General features: G+C 40.2%; 1 protein-coding gene across 2 annotated transcripts in view; it reads left to right on the forward strand.

The window, feature by feature from the left end:
• The window catches only part of SLC9A4 (solute carrier family 9 member A4), a 37,956-nt gene that overhangs the window by 1,109 nt on the left and 14,584 nt on the right, over nt 1-22,263 (forward strand). For both annotated transcript variants that reach the window (XM_035316450.1, XM_035316459.1), the window contains exons 2-8: nt 3,023-3,486; nt 9,344-9,603; nt 12,890-13,107; nt 17,031-17,233; nt 17,934-18,020; nt 19,309-19,379; nt 22,089-22,250. In XM_035316450.1, the coding sequence (XP_035172341.1) occupies nt 3,023-3,486; nt 9,344-9,603; nt 12,890-13,107; nt 17,031-17,233; nt 17,934-18,020; nt 19,309-19,379; nt 22,089-22,250 (1,465 nt within the window). The remainder of the gene's footprint in view (nt 1-3,022; nt 3,487-9,343; nt 9,604-12,889; nt 13,108-17,030; nt 17,234-17,933; nt 18,021-19,308; nt 19,380-22,088; nt 22,251-22,263) is intronic.

Raw genomic sequence — 22,263 nt, forward strand, 5'->3', positions numbered from 1 at the left:
ATCTCTTGGGCTGTCTATGTTAACTAGTAGAAATAGATGTCCTCTACACAGTGCTGTCTATTCTTTGTTCCGTTTATTAAATATCATATCGGACTATACAATCCGACACAGCTGTAGAAATCAAAAAACAGATGACTGAAACTTCAGACATACTTACTCTGGGGGAGAGGAAAGTGGGAAGAACTCTTCTGTCATGTGAATAATAGGAAACATTTCCCTACGAGTTTTTGTTTTAAATGGTTGTTTAAAGTTGATCAGAAGGTAGTATCAGAGGAAAGAGTCAGTCCGAGAGGTATAGGTCATTGGAGAAGTAGCATAAAAGCCTTTTGAAGATATACCAATACATCTAGCTTCTCTGGGGGCTTTGTGTAGGTATTTGAATGAAGAGAGACAGCTCATGGAGACGTAGAGATTGTAATTAATACAGCAAAATGGCTCACCATGTGTCTTATGCATCTATATGGCAAGGCTTAACTTGGATTTGACCTTTCAGAACTAATGCAGCAATATGAAATAAATGAAGAAGTTGTCAATAATGTGAAGAGCTCCATACAAGGGATTTCCCTGCCCCTTTGAAGTTCTATGGGATTTTCAAACATTGCTGTAGAATAGGCTGGTAGGTAGTACCGATGATTTTCTGGAAGTGGCCTGAAGAGGTACAGTTTTCATGTCATAGTCACACAATTGTTAAATATCATTGCCACTGACCATGATTCACAAGTTTCACAGTAGATGATGTTCTGAGTCCAAATCCTGCAAACAGATATCTTCACTGCTAAAGTAATATTTTTTTAATTATTTTTATTATTTTTTTTTACAAATCAGGTTTGTTGTTATTGCATGAACAGACAGTGTTAGTAGTGAGCATGACTAATTTCTTTATTCAGCACCTACAAAAGCACAGGAATTGCTGTAAAGCACATCTACTCTATCTTCTTGTTCCGAGCAAGAAATAAGGTAACTTTAGAATTTTGTGACACCTCCCAGACATACCTGTTTCTTTGCTGGGAATTTTCCAACAAACTTTATTGTTGCTGTTGTTGAAAATTTTGGAGCTGCTTACTTCAAATTTACTTGGGAGAAAGAATTACTTTGAATAATCTGGCTGTCCCATGGAAGAAGATTTTCAAATTTTTTTTATTATTATTTTTTTTTCAATGTCACCTTCAAGTTTAATCTCCTTTTTGGATTTCAGAATTTCAAGGAAGGAAACATTTCTGACATTTTGAAAGGAGAAATAATCCCCTTATTTTGTAAAACTGACAGAAGACTTGAACATGATTTTTATTTATTTTCTTTAAATTAAAATAGGAGATAACTAGTGTTATGATTATAGTATACTTTTTGGTAAAAAACGCAGTTTCCCATATAAATAATTTTAAAATTCAAAAGAATGTTTTTATTTTCCTTTACTTTTGAGCATGGATAAGTCTAACATCACAGAAATGCAGTCATGTCATTAGCTGCAGAGTTATGGGATGAAAGTTGACCTAGCTTCAGTTGTGGAAGCAGAGGCATCGGATTTCACTAAGAATCATGGAATGGTTGAAGTTGGAAGGTACCTCTGGAGGTCATCTGGTCCAACCTCCCAGCTTGGCAGGGCCATCTAAAGTTGGCTGCCTGTTTATGGGTGTATTTGTCTCGTTCTCATTCTTGTAAACTCTGAGAAACTCCCTACGTTTCTAGATGAGGCATCTCTCATTCACAATAAGATTATACAGTTCCTGATACAGCAAATAGATGAGCCATTGTTAGATGTTATTTGTATCAATATCCATGTCAAATGTGAAGGATTATATGAACACACAGTAGTAGGACATCAAGGTAGCTAAGAGGAGATTCACATCCATAACTTTTACATGCTAAGTATCAACCTTTCTCTGTAAAATAACCTGGCTATTATATCTATATTTTTAAGTGGAGGCACACTGTGGCAACAAGCTGTGTGATTCTCTGTACCACGTTACTGCTGATGAGCTCCTTCTCAGTCTCTGCCAATGTTGACTAGCCTTCTTCCAGGCACTGTTCCCACAGGCAGTTTAAATTTTTTTATTTTTTTTTTCCTGGAGTAGAATTTTTTTCTGAGTGGAAAAGTCTTTGGCCCACTTCATTTGTAGTGTGGTCTGAAGCTTTATTTTTAGTGAGGAAAAAAAAAAATCTCAGGATCCATTCTTTTCTGTTATTTGATAGCTGTCAGTAGTTCTTTCAGCTCTGCTGAAAGCCTTGGTTTTGTTTCACTTAACTAACTCATCAGGTTCTTTACAGAGTACTGTTTATTTTGTGTAGAAACAACAATTCCCAGAAAAGCAAGGTTAATCAGCTTGTAGAAAGTCTTATGCAGCTGTGACTTGGTTCCTGTTGATAACTGAGCTACTTTGTATATTGTGGTATTCATGAGTATTCACTTCCTCGGTCTGTGGGTCATCTGGAGTCTGTGAAATGCTTCAGGGGACTTCTGGAATTGAAAAGGGCTGAACAGACCTTGGCATCTGAGCTGCTCCTTTGGGCTCCTCCAGGTTCCTGGTTAGCCCAAATCCAGCAGTAGCTCTGCAGCCAGGAATCCTCCTCAGGACTGGTGGGAGCAGCCTTCAGACACATGGCCAGGGATGGAGAGGCTCTTTGAGATGGCAGGACATACTGTGCTCCAGAGGCTTGGTGGTAGCAGCAGTTGTTCAGCAAAAATACCTGAAGTAATTTTAAGAATACATTATTTCCAAATTGTGCAGTGATTTTTTGAAGATGTTTTTGCATTCGTAGTAATGAAGCTTAGACTGAAGCACACTTGCTCAGAAATTGGCAGCTAGGAAGGGGGACAAAAAGAGATTTGTGGCCAAACTCTTCCTCTTACGTAATGATACAAGTCATGTTTAATTTTGAAGGGAATGGTACTGTCTGTACAATTACAGCTGCAGGCCTAAGAGCAGAACCTGGCCATCTGCAGACAAAGTATTCAAAAGCAGGCAAAACATGTCTGGCACCAGGTTAATTTAAACTTGAGTAATACCCCAATGTTTTGTTTAAGGTTTCCATCTCTACCACCGATTACCAAGACTCATGCCTGAAAGCTGCATCCTGATTGCCATTGGAGCACTGGTTGGAGCGATCATCTTTGGTACCGATCACAAATCCCCACCAGTGATGAACACAAGTATTTACTTCTTGTACCTCCTTCCACCTATTGTCCTGGAAGAGGGCTATTTCATGCCAACTCGTCCATTTTTTGAAAACTGTGGGTCCATCCTGTGGTGGTCTGTGCTGGGATCTCTGCTGAACTCGTTTGGGATTGGCCTCTCCCTCTATGGTGTGTGCCAGATTGAAGCCTTTGGCCTGACCGACCTGAACCTGCTGCAAAACCTGCTCTTTGGCAGCATGATTTCGGCTGTGGATCCTGTGGCAGCTCTGGAAGTTTTTGAAGAAGCCTCTGTTAATGAGCAGCTTTATATGATGATTTTTGGAGAGTCATTGCTAAATGATGGCATTACTGTGGTGAGTTTCTTTCCATTCCTTGTCTTCCTCTCTTTGGGCCCTCATAGCTTATAGGTTTACTGAACACAGGGCAAGAGCAGCCCTGCGGAAATCTTAGACACATTATTTATCGTATGTTCCACTGTCAACCCACAACTAATTTTAATATATGTAAACACTACATTTTATATTAACTCTTACAAAAACATGCTGGTTTAGAGCTTTTGGAAGAGCTACTGCTTCAAATTAGACATTGGACAACACACTCTATTCTTGCATTCACTGAAATGAATGGATAAGCAAAAGCTTATTTTGCTGATAGAACTAGTATAAGACCTAGGAACCTACTTGCTGTTGTGCAAGCAAATAGAAAATTGTACTCCTTAAGGACTGAGGAGAGCAGGGGTAGCAATAAAAGAGACATTCCCATGTTCCATGCCTTAGAGAGCACTCATTTAAAAAAATAAAAGGAAAATAATAATAATAATAATAATTAAAAAAAAAAAAAAAAGCCAGGTGTGGGCAATCTCTGTCAGCCTCAATCTCTCCTCTGGTTCCTTCTAATAATTTTTTCCAGAGACCTTAGACAGGAATTCCAAAACCATTCCAAAACCATGAGTTACTTCACATAAGTCTATTTCTATCAGTAAAAAAATTGTCATCTGACAAGTGTTCATCTTTCTTGGGTATCAAGTGTCATTTCAAGTGTCCAGAAACAATACTTTGGAAAAATAGATTTATTTGTTTTTAATAGGAAAATAATTTTCTTTTTGTTGTCATTGTTATTTTATTATTTTTATTTATTTATTTATTTATAAACAGAGCTCCTGTTGCTAATACATTCATCACTTTCTCCATAGTTGTACTAAAACTTGGAGCGACATGAAATTCTAGCTGTGGGCCACATTTGACCAAAACATTTAGAACGTGCCTGTTTTTCAAGCAAGAAATTTCAAACAGGAAATTCATTGCACAGGATCGGAGAGGACTGTTCAGGTGCTGAACATTAACTGCAGGTTAGGCAGTTTTGCTAGATACGATCTTTACAGAATTTAAATCACAGGAATCTAAAACACACAAAAACTATACAGATACTATTATCCATAAGGTACAGCACTACCTGGACTTGTTAAATCTGTACAGAGTTCACTGCTGAAAGGCTTCATGGGAGAAGTGAAGTTTATGAGTAATGTGAAAAGGAAAAGGAATGAAGTAATTTCTTGAAGCCACAGCCTATTGATACTAAATCCTTATCTTGGTAAATCAGAAGTGTAGCTGATGTAGAATTAAGGCACAAATGTTACTTAACTTTGCATACATACTGCTAATGTGTGACAGTGGTAACAACAAACAAACAAACAAAATAATGCATGATTTATCTATCTAATTCAGAACTTAATACCTGTTCCTCACTCTGGAAGAACTTTTTTGGTCCATTTTGTGACTGGCTCTCTACCCTGACTTCCTTTTTTTCCCACGTGTTTACAATGTGGGTCCTACCCATAATGGCATTTACATGAGCTTTTAGTCAGGATCCTGTTACAGCACAAATCTGCAGTACCAGAAACCCTTTAAAACCAGTGGTATTTAGGCATTCCTCCACAGTACAAGGTGGTGTTAGCAAGAGAAATAAAAGGGCTTGCTACATCGGCATGAGTTCCCCTTGCCCCATGCACCTCATCACTGGTCTCTTCTCACAGCTATGTTGCTATCAGTTTGTCAGCTCCTGCTGGCGCATCTCTGCATCAGCCACCTCTCAGACATTTTCTGGGCATGCAGGTTTCCAGAGTCTCTACCTGATTTATGTCAGAGAAGAGTGAACTTCTTTTCAGGTGGATGGATCCCAATAGGTTTCTTTTCCTCCCTGATACGCCACTTGCTATTTTAAAGTCTTTAAAACTGTTTACCTTGGCTGTCTTATCTTACTGTTTCCTCAGTATTTCTCCCTTAACAGTTTCCTTTGAGTTAACTCAATGTGTTTAAAAGGTAATATCACCAAGATATATTGAATACACACATATATATAGTCTATTGTTTAAATACAAATATCCCCTGGTTCTGTCCAGCCTGCTTATCAGCTTGAACACTTTCTCCCCAGCAGGACAAACTGGTAGCATTGTTGCTGAACTTGTGCATTATCTCTGAGGCAACAATAGCTCCCCCTCTCCCATATTTAGTTTAATATTAAAAATTAGCTTAATATTAAAAATTCCTAAACTTAATGTCTATTGAATAAGAAGATTTAGGAACTATTCCTTTGACTGCAGGTACTGGAACAGAAGATGATAATTGTACCCTTGTACCCACTTGTACCTTTTCTCATTCTCCACAGATGGGCTATATCTGTCAATGGAAAAAGAAGGTTCCAGGTCCTGTTGTTTCTTTTCCCAATGGCTTCTCCTGAGCAGACTTTTATCATTAGAATGTCTACATCAGTATCAGTGTGTAGACAGCAACAGGACTGGTCCTACTGTGTATCACGCATTAGTGGAATTTCAAAGCCCCATCCAAAACAGTGTTGTTGGTAAATTCAGTGCAGATTTCATTCAAATGTTGACACAAATGGAGAACCCTGATCTTGCTGAAAAGTGTTTCAGGTTCTGAAGCTGTGCCCTTGCTTACAACCGGACCATTTCTATCTTGAAAGGAGCTGGGCACCTGTGTGCATCAGAAAACTGAACATTTCCCCTAACTACTTAATCTCTGGGGCTTGATTTTAGAAACTCTAAGAACACCTATATATCGCACCACAGTCAAAATGAAGCTGCAGTGACCATTTCTCCAATGGTATCTGCTCCTCCTTGTGTGCAGCCACAGAACAGTTAAAGCAATCTCCTGCATAATAGAGACCAAAGTAAAATTATTTTCTCTCTTTGAAGGGGCTTGAATTCATGTCTCTGATGTCTCTGGAGAAGGCTTTGACCACTGCGTGTGTGGGTGTTAGGGAGAAGGATGGCGATACTCTCTGCCCCTGCCATTGAAGTTGAGAATAAAATAAAATTTGTGTGGTCAGAGAGAGGAGAGAAATAGTTTTCAAGGCTGTCTATGTTGGTGGTTAAGGCAGCCACTTGAAAATCTTTGCTTCCAATGCTTCTGATGTGAACACTGTATGCACTGTGTCACGTAGGCTGACAAAGCAGCAGCTGGAGCAGGGAACCCAGTCCCAGAGGAGGTACCCTGTGGGCAACAGTGTCATGCTCTGTCTTCCTCTCCCTGGCTCTATCAGTCACCCAGTGGCACACCACTTCACAATAACGTCCCCTCCAAAAAAACAAAAAACAAAACAAACAAACAAACAAAAAAAAACCACTGAAACACGACATTCACAAATTTGTTAAATGAGGTCAACTATCAATCTATACCTTCTCTGTGAGCAAACCAAGGCATCCTAAGCTGATTCAGGCTTTCCTTCCATATAAATAATACAGGTTGTCCAGAGAACGGATTGAAAGAAGCACTGAGGAAAAGAACTTGGAGGTGTTGGTTAATGAAAAACGCAACATGAGTCAGCAATGTGTGTTTGCAGTCCAGAAAGCCAACAATTTCCTTGGGTGCATCAAAAGAAGTGTGAACTGCTGTTTGAGGGAGGTGATTGTCCTCCTCTACTCTGCTCCCATGAGACTCCACATGGAGCATGGCATTCAGCTCTGGGGCCCCCAGCACAAGAAGGACATGGAAGTATTAGAGCTGAGTTCAGAGGAAGGCCACAAGGATGATTAGTTGGCTGCAGCACCTCTCCTACGAAGACAGGCTGAGAGAGTTGGGGTTGTTCAGCCTGGAGAAGAGAAGGCTCTGGGGAGACATTACAGCAGCCTTCTAGTAGCTAAAGGGGGCCTGCAGGAAAGCTGGGGAGGGACTCTTTGTCAGGGTGTATAGTGATAGGGCAAGGTGTAATGGCTTTAAACTAAAACATGGGAGATTTATGTTAGGTATAGGGAAGAAATTTTTTACTATGAGAGTGGTGAGACCCTGGAAGATGTTGCCCAGAGAAGATGTGGATGCTTTAATTTCCCTTCCAACCCAAACCATTCTATTATTCTATGATTCTATAAAGAATTATAGTACCTCATTTGCTAGAAACACTGCAAGGTAACTTAGCTAAGCAACATTTACATGGGGCCTTACTTGTGTGATGTCCAACGCAGGTTGTTGCAAAGAACAGTTTGCTTCCACAAAGCACAATACAAAAAATGGAAATTATGTCATATTTCAGTAAGTACCATTTTTGTGCAAATTCACTTATATTGTATAGTTACTTTAGGAGGCAGAAAAGGAGAGACAAACTTACTAAATCATTTGCTGGTGATAAATTACCTTCTTCAAATGTGAGCATGGATCACTACCTTCATATCATTTATAAGGAATCACATGTCTTAGAAAGAGGTTGAAGTCAGCAAGAAAGAGGGAACAGAGAACAGGCTTTGTAATTAAACATTGCATGATAAGTAGGGGAAATTTTGCTTGCTGTGGGGAGACATGAACCCTCTTTTCCTTACGTGTCACTGAAGAACCTAATTTCATAAATATTCATCAGGAAAAACAGCTATGACTATTTAATTTGGGATGCTTTCACATTAAATATTTTGTTGTGCTGTGTCTGTCCCCCAGAAATATTATCAATGAGCCTCCTGGAGAACAGACTTTGTGACAGCTCAGGGTTATATGTTCCCAGCAGAAATTTAAGACTGCACAGTAGCTGGGGAATAATTATTATCTTAATAAGCTTGAATCCTCTACCTGCAAATACCTGCTTTAATCTTCTTAATGCTCTTCTGAAATTAACTATATGAAGAAGAAAGACCAAATAAAAACAGATAAAACAAATGATTTTACTCTGTTTTGTGTTATGGAACTTATACTTTGGTGCAACAGCTATGGAGAAGTGGTGTTTTTAGATGTTCCTAAAATTCTGTTCAAAACTGAAAGGTGACTTTCACATATTAGACATTTCCTGTAAATAGATCTGACAGGACTTAATGACAACCAACTGTCAGCAGCTTCTAAGAAATCTTTATCATTACCCCATTCATTCAAACTTTGGATTAGTTTTTAAATAATGGATGAAAGAGGAACACACTGAAGATTTTTCATCATGAATTTCTGAATGAGAGAAATTAATAATATAAGTATGGTAAACGTGTCTGATCTAAAATAAATCAAATTATCTTTACAGACCAATTTATAAAATATAGTGAATTCAATCTGTCATGTAATCCAACGTTGTTTTCTTTTTATTTTTGACATTTCAAGCTTTCTAGTCAGAATATAAGTATGGAGGGTCTTTAAGCCCTTTATGGTCCCACAGCTTTTAGTTCCTACTTTGAATTTGAGAGTACTGTCACAGAATTCCTGGGAAGGAGTTTAAATGGCATGAACCCCAAAACATATGAGGTTAGAGAGACTATGAACTTCCCCTTCACACACTGATGCTACATTAACATAGGATTTATAGGGAACATGGTGGGCAAGGAAATGGAGGGAAACTCCAAAAAAGAATGTTAAAAGTAAAGAGGTTTAGAGCCGGATTGGCGCCTTTTTCAGCCAGGTTGGAAAAGCTTCCTTTGAATATTTGTGTTAATGCAGTTGTGACAGCCATTTACTCTGGATTTTTCAGTGTCAATCATGATAGGCTATAATTACTGTATCAATAAATCAACTCATTAAAACTTAGATTACATAAGACTTCTACTCGAACACCAATAATGGAACTCTAGTAATTGTATTTATCTAGCTAGAGGCAACGTGAAACAGCTAGTTTGCTGATCTGTCTAAAGTAATATCTGGCACATGTATATACACATGTATGTATGTATAAAATGTGTAAGTTTGCAAGTTTCAGAAAGAAATCTAACTGCTATATCCTCATTTTTACACATAGGTATTATATAATATCTTCATCGCCTTCACCCAGATGCACAGGTATGAAGAGATCGAATCCATCGACATCCTTGCTGGCTTTGCTCGCTTCTTCGTGGTGGGGCTGGGTGGTATGCTGTTTGGCATCGTCTTTGGATTTGTTTCGGCACTCATGACTCGATTCACCCACAACGTTTCTGCTATTGAACCTTTGCTGGTCTTCATGTTCAGCTACCTGTCATACTTGTCAGCTGAAACCCTTTACATCTCAGGAATTTTGGCGTGAGTATTCCTTATGGCTTTTTGGATGCACTCTTGAGGGAACAGGCAATCTTTCATGGAGGTGGTTTGCTTGAGGTTAATGTAACACCATCATTTCCAGGCTCTGGCCTAGAGACCTGCACTGAATGGCTTCTAAGGGGTCTGTAAGTGCATCGATAATTAGGAAAAGCAAACCTATACTCAGTGTAGGCATAGATGTAGTACTGAGGAGTGGATATCTGTGCTGGCGTTTTGGGGAGATTTTTGCCTGCCAGAAAAAAATAAAAATAAAAAAATGTTGCACAGTGCTGCCAGCAGCTGGCTGTTTTCTGTTCCGCGGGGCCTGAACGAGCTACCTCTGGTAAAACCAGTGAGAGAAAGATCTGATGATACTAGACCAGTGTTTCTGCATTTATTGGTAAGCATCATCATCATCAAACTACAACAGGAATAAAAAGTAAGGAGTGTGGAAATTGTAAAAATAAAAATAAAAAAATGCTTTTGTATATAGTTGGGAACATAAGTTCTAATGTAGTTTACTGGGATTACACTACGTTAGAACAGCACCACTGGAAGAAGAGAAAGGAAGGAATAGGAGACAACAGTGAGAAACATCAGGAGAAGACTACTGGTAGAGAAAAAGATCCTGCACCTAACAACCCCTCAGAAGGGTAAAGTGTAAAGAAAAGAGTACCCAGTGAGGTGGCAAACGCTCTGTGGGCTGCCCAGCTGGTGGGTGGCAGGAGCTGGTGTGGCTTGCATTGGCTCTGAGCTCACAAGCCAGTGAGGCCTCATGGGCTTTGGTGCTCCCAGAGGAGAGGGATCTCCAGAAAACTCTTACTTGCATATTGAGAACAAACCAGTTAAAACAACCGGACAACCGGATGTTTCAGTACAGGCTGGGGGACAGTCTGCTGGAGAAGAGCTCTGAGGAGAAGGACCTGGGGGTCCTGGTGGACAACAGGTTGACCATGAGCCAGCAGTGTGCCCTGGTGGCCAAGAGGGCTAATGGGATCCTGGCGTGCATTAAAAGGAGCGTGGTTAGCAGGTCAAGGGAGGTGATCCTCCCCCTCTACTCTGCCCTGGTCAGGCCTCACCTGGAGTATTGTGTCCAGTTCTGGGCTCCTCGGTACAAAAAAGACAGGGATCTCCTGGAAAGAGTCCAGCGGAGGGCCACAAAGATGATACGGGGCCTGGAGCATCTTCCCTATTAGGACAGGCTGAGAGACCTGGGTCTGTTCAGCCTGGAGAAAAGAAGACTGACAGGGGATCTCATCAATGTGTATAAATACTTGAGGTGTGGGAGACAGAGGGATTTGGCCAACCTCTTTTCAGTGGTTTGTGGGGACAGGACAAGGGGTAATGGCCGCAAGATAGAGCACAGGAAGTTCTGCACCAACATGCAAAAGAACTTCTTCACAGTGAGGGTGACAGAGCACTGGTACAGGCTGCCCAGGGAGGTTGTGGAGTCTCCTTCTCTGGAAATATTCAAGGCCTGTCTGGACGCCTACCTGGGCAACCTGCTCTAAGGAACCTGCTTTGGCAGGGGGGTTGGACCCGATGATCTTTTGAGGTCCCTTCCAACCCCTTCAATTCTGTGATTCTGTGAAAACTTAATAAATTAAAGTGTGTAGCTGTTGCTTTCCAGACAGGTCCATTTGCTCATGTCCACTTGTTAAACCCTGGTTTGGTTAGCTTCAGAGCACAACTGGCTTTGTACAAGCAACCTTTGCAGGATTGCCCTGGGAAGCCAGATTGGAATATTTAACCATATCAAATAAGTATTTAGGTAGGAAATATGTTTCTCTGGACAATTAGACAACAGAATTGAATCTTAGGCTTTGTTCTGCATCTCCAGCACACTTGCTCTAAGGTGACTGGTGACTTTAGATGAGCAGGCTTCAACCAGCTGTACAGTGAGCACTAACACTACATGGACCATTTCCTACCTGCACTGCCCAGAATGGTGTTTCCCAGCCTATTTGTTACATGCGACTATGTAGCTCTTTATTCCTCTTACTTTTTATTTTCATTAGAGTATTGACATTATTAGTAATAAAAAATGTTAATATAATTGGGATTCATTATTCTTACTGCTTCATTGAGGAAATTATTACTTGTTTTAGGGATGGGAACTTATTGTCACCCTTCTGAATTATTGAGGAATTCATTCATTCGTCACTTGGATCATGAAAGTTTATTATGCATGTGTCTTTGAAAGTCAACAGTATTAAACTTTAATGCTTAATGAGATTGTCTTAAAGTGTTCTTGGACCTGCTAAATGTCTCATTTCTACCAGAATACCCTTGAGATTTCTTCAGTGGAAATTAAATGAGCAGAAACTAGATGAAGGTTTATTTAACGAGCAGTCAACATTCTCTGAATTCACAAGTTCAGAAAAATATAATCCCAAGAAGCCTCTAAAGACTAAAAGAGTATCAACAGAAACTATATAGATGATGGAATATATTACTACCATAGCACTGAATATATCTACATAATACTGTGGAAAACGAAGGGGATAAGAGAAACCATCTTCAGTAGTCCTGTTTGAAGACTACTGCTCAGTATGAATGTGACCATCATCTGTGCTGGATCATGGCTGGTACCTCTGAAGCAGGCTCTAGTCTTGATGAATAGCAAAGATGTGGAAAAAGATTATTTTCCTTCCTTAGGAGCATCCCCCCACACCCTGAGCAACTAAAAGGGGTGAAGGACACATCTGTAGGGTAATTAATTTTCCCTACAGTGGGTTTCTGTGGGATGAGAATTTCTGAAGCTTAATACTGTCCTGCTGATCTGACACCCAGCTGGAAGGGAGCCAGTGGGGGCTTTGGCCAATGCAGAGGACTACCACCACATTCTCCCACCATCATCTTGAAGCAGAAGATCACTGAGAGGCAGGTTATGTCCCTCTAATTGATCTACCCACAGGCTGGTACAAAATTGACCGCCCTTTGTTTGAGACTCAAATATTTGTTGTGTGGTGGTTGTGTGTTAGACCTTCAAAATAAAATGGACTTTGAACGGGAATGTGATACCCTCACTTCCTCCCCAGGGAGGCTGACTGATTTGCTTCCTTTTTCCTATACACAAAATTGGTTCACAGTGCTGCATTAAGATGCTCTCACTGAAATAGCTAGTGTTACTGAAATAGTAAAATGCTACATGGTATCAGGAAGGTTAAAAGTCAGTGATGGAGAGTGCAGGTAATGAAGGCAAAAGTTGTTCTTAAATAAAATAAAATAAAAAATAATATTTTAAAAAGCAATTTGTAGCTGATCTATGGTGTTTTGTCTGGTACAGCATGACAGCATGTGCAGTGACTATGAAGAAATACGTGGAGGAGAATGTTTCCCAGAATTCCTATACGACAATAAAATACTTCATGAAGATGCTGAGCAGCGTCAGTGAGACCCTGATTTTTGTGTTCATGGGAGTGTCTACAGTGGGGAAAAACCATGAGTGGAACTGGGCCTTCATTTGCTTCACTCTGCTTTTCTGCCTCATTTGGCGAGCACTGAGTAAGTCAGCTTTTGTGGGCAAGCTACATCTCTGAGGGAAAACTTTTTTTGTGCAAAGGTATGTTAGTAAAGCCTGTGCAGACTGGTATAACCAGTTTAATAACAAATTTACTAGGCATGCATTACAGTCAACTTAATTTCATAAATCCCCACGTGCAGAAAAAGGGGAAAAAATAAACTCAAACAAATCTTAATGCCAGTCTCCAAGTGCAGGCTTTATGATTAAGCAAGAATGGAAAATTAAGCAAAATTAAAATATTACCATTATTATGCCTATATAGAAGCTGCTATCTTAGTTAACTATATGCCCTTGGGTAAGTGGACTTAATAATTTAATCGCATTCTGTAATTAACTTACTAATTAGATAATAAATGTACATAAGCATGCTTCTGGTCCTGGCTCTGTAACACTAAAGGTCCTGGGCCAGGAGTGCCTAGAGGATGTCAAACTATATGTGGGACACAATTTCTCATCTTCTCCTAATGTCCAGGATGTGTCAGCAGAAAATGAAAAGCTGGGAGAGATAGGATAGAAAAGTGAGGAGGAGGAATTATGCTCTTTGTGGAGGTGTGGATTGAATGTATGGAGTTCTCCCTTGGCAAATGTGAGGAATCAGCAGAGAGTTTGTGCTTAAGGATCAGAGGACAGACCAGTACAGCTGATGTTTTGACGGGTGTTTAATGCAGATCTCCTGATCAACAGAAGGAGGCAGATGAACCATTCCTTATGCTCTGTAGAAAGTGTCACAGTCACAGGCCCCAGTACTCATGAGAGACTTTGACTACCCTGACATCTGTTGGAATGGCAATATGACTATGTATGAGACATCCAGGAGACTTCTGAAAAATGTTGAAGACAATTTCTTGATGCAGGTGGTTGATGAACCAGCTGTGGAATATGCTTTGTCACAAGTCAAAAATGTGCCTTTTTGACAAAAAAAGGCCAACTGCATCCTGGGCTACACTAGCAAGTGTGTAGCCAGCAGGCCCAAGGAAGTGTTTCTTCCCATCTGTTCAGCACTGGTGAGAGTATCTGGTGTGTCCAGTTCTTGGCTCCCTGGTAAAAGAAAGATATGGAGGTTCTGGAGCAAATGCAGTAGAGGCTACCAAACTGGTCAGGACCTAGAGCACTGGATATACAAGGAGAGCCTGAGAGAGCTCAGCCTGAAAGAGAGAGCTCACAGGATACCTTATTGCTGTCTACAAGTACCGGATCAGAGGGTAGAGAGAAGATGAAGCCAGACTCTTCTCAGAGGTGCACATCAGTAAGATAAGAGGTATCAGACACAAGGTAGAACATGGGAAATTCTAATTAGATAGCAGGAACCCATTTAACATGAGAGTGATCCAATATTATAACAGCAGCACAACCCTACAACCTTGAAGGGACTTGATTAGTGCTCTGAGCAACCTGATTTGATTAGATCTGTTCTGAGTAGGAGTTTGTTCTAGATGACCTCCAAAGGTCACTTCCAACATACAATACTGTGAGTCTGGGAGCAACTAAGTGTTGGCATCAAAGAGCTGAGGTTAAGGTGCTATTTCTTAAATCTCTCAGGTGGCTCTGGTTCATTGGAACAGTTATGTTACATAGTGGTAACACAATTACTCAACTGTAAAGGTGATGTGATTGCTGTGGGTATGACAGCAAGAAGGCAATGATTAAATATTTCCTTGCTAATCCTGGACCATCTGTTCCCTGTATGTTTTTAAAGGCTTCCTTTTGGAGTCCATATAGGAATAACCTTCCAATAAAGAGATAAAAAAGGTTTTCTGAATATAAAACAACTTTGCTGTCACATGCCCCTTTGTCTCTCAAACACCAAAGGGAGTGCTAGAGCTTTCTAGACGATGGTAAAAATATTTCCTCTGAACTTGTTTGCTAAAATGATTGCATCATTTTCTCTGAAGCTTGAATAAGGTAAAAAAAAAAAAAAACTGGTTTGAGGGTGACACATAACACAGTTTCGATCTGAGTAGTTGATTATCTAGCATAATGTATTGGGTTCATGCAGCCAGGGTACTGGGAGGTGCTCCAGGGGTGGCCTCTGTGAGCAGAGCCCAGCAGCTGCCCCATGTCAGATCAGAGCCAGCTCCAGCCGGCTCCAAAAGGGACCCGCTGCTAGCCAGAGCCAAGCCAATATGTGATTCTGGTTGTGACTCTTTGGAATCATATTTAAGAAAGAGAAAAACCTGCTGTGCAACAGCAGCTGGGAGAGAGGAGTGAGACAATGTGAGAGAAGCAGTCCTGCAGGCACCAAAGTCAGTGCAGCAGGAGGGCAGGAGGTGCTCCAGGCACGCAGCAGCAGTTCCCCTGCGGCCTGTGGAGAGGCCCCTGGTGGAGCAGGCTGTCCCCCTGCAGCCCATGGGTCCCACACGGAGCAGATCTCCACGCTGCAGCCCATGGGTGGAGGAGCCCCCGGTGGAGCAGGTGGATGTGGCCTGGAGGAGGCTGCGGCCCATGGAGAGCCCCCGCAGGAGCAGGCCCCGGGCCGGAGCTGCAGCCCGTGGAGAGGAGCCCACGCAGGAGCAGGGGTCTGGGGGGAGCTGCCGCCCGTGGGGGACCCGTGCTGGAGCAGTTTGCTCCTGGGGGATGGACCCCGTGGTATGGAGCCGTGTGGGAGCAGTTCCTGAAGAGCTTCTGCCTGTGGGCTCAGTTCAGGAAGGACGGCATCCCATGGGAAGGACCCCATAGGGAGCAGGGGCAGGGAGGGACCGTGAAGGAGCGATGGAGAGAAGCTTTAGGGACTGACCGCAGACCCCATTCCACTTTGCTGCTTGGGGCAGGAGGTAGAAGAGGGTGGATGGGGGGAAGGTGGTAGTAGTTCCTTTTATCTTTGCACTCATCGAGTCTGATGGCGATAAGCAATAAATTTCATTAATCTCCCTGTGCTTAGTCTGTTTTGCCTTTAACAGTAACTGTGAGTGATCTTCCTGTCCTTATCTCAACCCACAAGTTTGCTTTTGTTTTCATTAAATTTTCTCCCCCTGTCCTTCTGAGGAGAGGCAATGAGAGATTTGGTGTTTTGGTGCTTAGCTGCCCATCAGTGTTAAACTACCATACATAAATAATCAAAAAAGGTCTTATATAAAGTGGTATTCAACAACCTAAATAATGGTATAGTGCTACTAGCCTTACCCAAAATAATTCACTGAATTTATCAATGAATACGGAGTAAAACGACACCAGTAATTATCATGATTTTTCAATGTTTACTTTAGCAATGTAAATGTTTCCACACAAATCATAGGATATTTGATGAAGTATGATGAAGTAGATTAAGAGAAAATCAAGCAAATAACTAAATGTACTCCATTAAAACAAACAAACAAACAAACAAAAAAAAAAAAACAGTCCTTACATAGCCACAGGCTGTCTGATTAATTTTAACATTTATTGAAAGCAAAACGAAATCTGAGAAATAAACAGAGACATTACAGAGACAGTAAACCAGAGGATTAAAAATTAAAATGTTATTACTCTGCCTTTCAGTGAACCTGTCCACATGATTTGTTGGTGAAGAATTGTTCAAACACTTTGGGCAGACGCTGTGTGAAAGCAGGAAACATTGCAAGGGAAGGCACAGGAAAAAACTCTCATCTAGTGGTTTATTTTGTGTCCAGAACACTTCAGAGAAGTGCAACATAAAGACAGGAAGTAAATATTTTTCCTAATCTCACTTCTAAACCCATATGAGAATTTAAAACTTGAAGCAGTTAATAAACACACACTTTTCTAGGACTTTTTCCCACAAAGATTAAATATTTGGTCAAAGAGAAGGTACAAGAACCAAAAATTGAAAAGAAAGGTCTGTCATCTGCTGCCTGAGACAAAATGTGTTTTGCTTTGCTTTCAATATTTTCTTTTTCTGCTTTCTTGATAATAATTGGGGTTTGTTTGTTTGTTTGTTTTGCCTTCTTAGGTGTATTTGCTCTCTTCTATATCAGTAACAAGTTCCGAACGTATCCCTTCACCGTGAAAGACCAACTCATTATTTCCTACAGTGGTCTTCGAGGAGCCAGCAGCTTCTCTCTTGCGTTCTTGCTCCCAGTGAACCTCTTTCCAAGGAAGAATTTGTTCATTACTGCTACACTTGTAGTTATATACTTTACAGTGTTCATCCAGGTAAGCGTGTTTCTTAATGTATTGCTTTCACAAAACCAAGGTGACCAGGTTACTCCACTTGTTTTACACTGCTGCACAAGGAGGAACTGGAAGTTCTGGACGTCCCATGCTCTTTATTTTCCCCTACAAATAACTCAGTACTCTAGGGTATCCACAGAGCACTATGCACTTAGGCATAATAGTGGTTAGGCATTTAGATCCCATCGGAATGTTTTCGTAAAACCAGTTTTGTTTCTATTTCCCTTTTTTAAATGCTAGATTCTCTAGTAGTGCAATAGTGAATCAGGAACAGCTGAAAATGGTTTCTACATGAAAAACAAAACAAAACAAAACAAGAACCAAGCCAAATCAAACCAAACCAAAATGCTTAATTCTGAAAATATAGAAGTAAGAGTTTTCAAGACCATAAGGACCTCACAAAGACAATGCTTTCTTCCAACTGAGTGCTATTTTGGTGAAAGTTGGCAATGAGTCAGTTATTTTACGTGGTTAAAACATGTTGATAAACACAGTCTTGATTAAAAAATAGATAAACATTTTTTAATTTTTGTTTCTGAGTTTTAATCCTCTCCTGTTGTAACCGATCATTATCCTAAGACAGCTTTTCTGACTGATTAAAATGAAATCTATTTTCTTGCTTTCTGCTTTTTTTTTTTTTTTTAGATATTATTAACATTTCAACTTATTGTTCCAAATGCAGGGAATCACAATTGGACCATTGGTCAGATATCTAGATGTTAAAAAGACAAACAAAAAGGAGTCCATCAATGAAGAAATTCACATGAGAGTAAGTTTTTGATATCAGTAAATAGTACCCTAAAAAGAAAAGGTAGGCTGTTCAGAAAGAGATGGATTAAAGGAGGTAATTGGTAGCCCTGGCATTTAGTGAATTTGGGCAAATAATGTTTTTAGAACATTTGGAGGGAAACCTAGGCATAATATTCTAAAATGTGATAGTTCATTTGTATTCATAGTGACTGTCATATTATAATACTGTACTGTAACTGACATGGCATAGCAGGGCTCTTACATCTGGATAGTTGTGACCATGGTGGGACAGGTACATAAAAGCAGCATTTACAAAATGCATGTATCGTCCTCTCCAGACAGATTTGTTAGATACCTTTGTTGCCATCTTTTGATTAATTATAAACACACTGACACCTTAAAAGTCTCAATCATGTTTTGGTGAAGTGAAATGAGTTGAACCATTGGTCTGCAAATTTAATTCTGAGTAACAATCTTTTTCCTTTTCAAACATTTGCTTTAGCTCTCAAATTACCTATATATAAAATAACAGAAAACTGCTCAAACTAACTTAGCAACACTAGACAAAATATACATACACTCTTTCATTTTTACTCTGGGGAATATATCTGAAATTAACAAAATGATCGTGCCTTAAAATTAAACACACTCAAAAAACAGCAAAACCAGAGCATCTTACAACAAACCAGAGCACCACTTACAACTATACATATGCACGAATTGGCTGTTTTCTGTCTGTTTCTGTAATGCTAGAAATGGACAGAAGATGACTGAAAATTCTGATACTTAGCAGTGATGAACTTGCCATTCTCATGACAATATGCAAAATCCTCAGGGGATTTGCAGGTCATGGCAAGGGCTAAAGTGTGGAGTACCTGGCCCTACACACACAAAGGGATGTTACACATGCAGAAAGAAGACTTGGGTGGCAGATTCAGTAATTTTGGTTTGGGTCTCAGAAGACAAAAAGGACCATGCAATTTGGATGCTCAGTATTGTTTTCCACTGGGGACAGTCCTTTACTTAGTTTTGTATTTTGTTAGGTGATGGTGAGAAGATATCAGAATGACAGAACTGCCACCTCAATCAAAATTTTGCCACTGCAGCCAACCACAGAGGGATATTTGCCTTGATTTTTAGAAAAATGTAGTTACTTTCAGTAATAACTCACCCTTCCCATTTAAAATTGAAAAAAAAAAAAGAAAAAAAAAAAAAAGGAAAGAAAATCCTGTCAACGGTTGCATATTTGTGGTGACATTATTTTCTCATAATGGCCACTTAAATTTCTTCCATGTTTGTTTCTCCAGTTGATGGATCACTTCAAGGCTGGTATTGAAGACATATGTGGACATTGGAGTCATTATCAGCTGAGAGATAAGTAAGCATCTCTTACTGCAGACTATTATAATGAAATAACCTATCATCTGTGATGTAAAATACAAAAGGTAAATAGAATAAGAAATCCATTTTGTGCCCCATGAGGCTAAAATAGCATGAAAATATTGGGGACGTGTGCAATATCTCTTTTTTAAAAGTGAACTCCTGAGTAATCACTATCTCTTGGGAGTGCAGTGCCCATATATTGTCTGCTAAATTGCTTCTATACAAACAGGGAGAAAACCAACCTTCTGAAAGAAAAAAAATATAGCAGATAAACTCGTGCTGCAGGCATCAGACTATGCATATAGCTTTGGCATAAATCTTTGATCTGTGGCAGTGTTCCTTTACGTTGGGATTTGGAACGGAAGATGTGTATGGTGTCAGTGCTTCACTGTCTTTCTCTATAAGCCTCCAAGGCAAATACAGTCCCTTGTAGGTGAGTGTATATTAAATAATAATTACTCATTTGTCCTTACAAATCCTTGTAATTAGTCATATTAAAACAACAACAACAAAAACAGTGGAGGAAATGTTGGCATTTAAATATTGAGTAGCATAGGTAGATACTTTCAAGCTGATCTTCACTCAGAAAATCACAGAATCACAGAATCCCTAAATGGCTAAGGTTGGAAGGGACTTCTAAGTCCAGCTCCCCTGATGAGCAGAATAACATAGAGCACATTGCACAGGATGGCATCCAGGAAGGGTTTGAATATCTCCTGAGAAGGAGAATCCACAGCCTCTCTGGGTAACCTGTGCCAGTGCTCTGTCACCCTCACAGTAAAGAAGTGCCCTCTCATATTGAGCCAGAACCTCCTGTGCTTCAGTTTGCGCCTATTGCCTCTTGTCCTGTTGCAAGGCACAACTGAAAAGAGACTGGCTCCATCCTCTTGACGCCCTCCTCTCAGATATTTGTACATATCGATGAGGTGTCTCCTCAGTCTTCTCTTTTCCAGGCTAAACAGGCCCAGCTCTCTCAGCCTGTCCTCACATGACAGGTGCTCCAGTCCTCTAATCATCTTAGTAGCCCTAAAATACAGGACCTGTGCTCTGTCTTCTATAAGCAGGATGAGGTGATATTGTGAAGTTTTGGGGATCTTTCAGGCATTGCTCAGAAGAAATCAAACTGGGATTCTAAGCTACCTTCTTCCCCAAGGGCGCTCTGCAGTCCTGTTGGCCTCCACCTCAACATGTTAATGTTGTGGGGATAGACTAATCTTTTCCACAGACATCGTATTCTGGTGCTGTGGGCTGTTATCCCTCAGGTCATGCTTAGACTTCTGTGTCTGAGACCTCCAGCTCACCACTCAGCACTGGGCCCCAGTAATCCAGACTGGGTGTTTGCTGGGACACGTGGAAGTTCCCTTCATGACTAGGTTTCTCCTTATAAAAATCAAGAGTTAGGACTGGGAAGAAGGTTGGTCTGTATCCAGTTCTCATTCCTACAGGGTATGCTGATGTATCTAGGGCACATACCTGGATCTGGAAGCTAAATGCCATCTAGTGTCTGCTTGGCTCTCACAGTACAGAGATAGCTTTAGAGCAGCCACTGGGGCAACACCACTGCCTGTGTAGTCAGTAAGCTAAATACTTGCTCTTGGAGCAGTAGTTTAATTGAAATGGCAGCATTTCCACATTTCAATAAGATAAAATATTATTTCCACTTATCTCACATCTAGCCAAATGCTTTGATAAGATAAATTTGACATTTTTTTTCGTAAATGTAATGTTTCTGTTCACGGGCAGATTCAAATGGCACATTGCATATATATTAAAAAATAATGTAAGAAAATTGTATTAAAAAGTATTTCCTATATAAAAAGAAAAACCAACAGCAACAACAAAAACAACAACAAAAAAGAAAACATAAAGAGCTTCAATCCCAGCTGAAACATTTGTGTACCTCTCTCTGTTATTTGAGTAACCAGTCACGTTAAGAAAAAATGTACAAAACCCTATTGCTTTTTCTTAGCATTGTGGAAAGCATTACCTTGCTGTGATAAACTGTTGCTTTGAAAGAAACTTGTAAGAAGATCTGCTCTTCTGCTAAACATCTGCCTGAAAGTAGATACCTGTTCCAAAGTGCACACATACATTCACATTCAAATTATGTCATACATCAGAGATACTTTACAATCTGCAGCATGCGTGCACTTAGCATTTTGTAGTCCATTCAATTTCTCTGTCATTCAGAATACAAAGAAATATATTTTCTCCAGCCTAATTGTTGGGATTCAAAATTATCAGCAACATAATGGCCCAAACTACTGTAACTACTGGGCCATTTGGAACATTATTGGTGGCTGGCTGAATAGGCCAGGATTACTGTAAGAGCAGCTGCTGCTGTTATGCCCTGTTAGAATAGAACATTTGTATGAAAGCATGGAGACTGGCCATATTCTTTTCTTACAAATGTGGCAGTGTTATATAAACACATACCCAGTCCTCTTCTTTGCTTTGATTGCAGATTGTTTCGTTCTTTTGTCCGGTGGGCTTTACAATCTCTGTGGACCACCAGACCATGCCAAATGTCCCCCTAAAGGTCTCTGTTCACTTGTCCTTCAGGAGTCCGCAGGTGCCTTCAATTTGGATGCAGTTTCCACTGTTGAATTACATATGTGCACATTTGAATGAAGATCAGCACGTCCCACATAAATTAAAACACATTTCATTTTTTTACACTTTGATTTTAACATCTCTTTTGCAGATTTAAGAAGTTTGACAATAAGTATTTGAAGAAAATTTTAATTCGGGAGCATCAACCCAAATCCAGCCTTGTGTCATTATACAAAAAGATGGAGATAAAACTGGCCATTGAGATGGCTGAGAATGCCATGGAAATTTCAAAATCATCCACAGCTTCTTTACAGTGAGTACTGGCC

The sequence above is a fragment of the Oxyura jamaicensis genome, chromosome 1 (genome assembly GCF_011077185.1).
Source record: "Oxyura jamaicensis isolate SHBP4307 breed ruddy duck chromosome 1, BPBGC_Ojam_1.0, whole genome shotgun sequence".
In the NCBI taxonomy this organism is placed as follows: Eukaryota; Metazoa; Chordata; class Aves; order Anseriformes; family Anatidae; genus Oxyura; species Oxyura jamaicensis.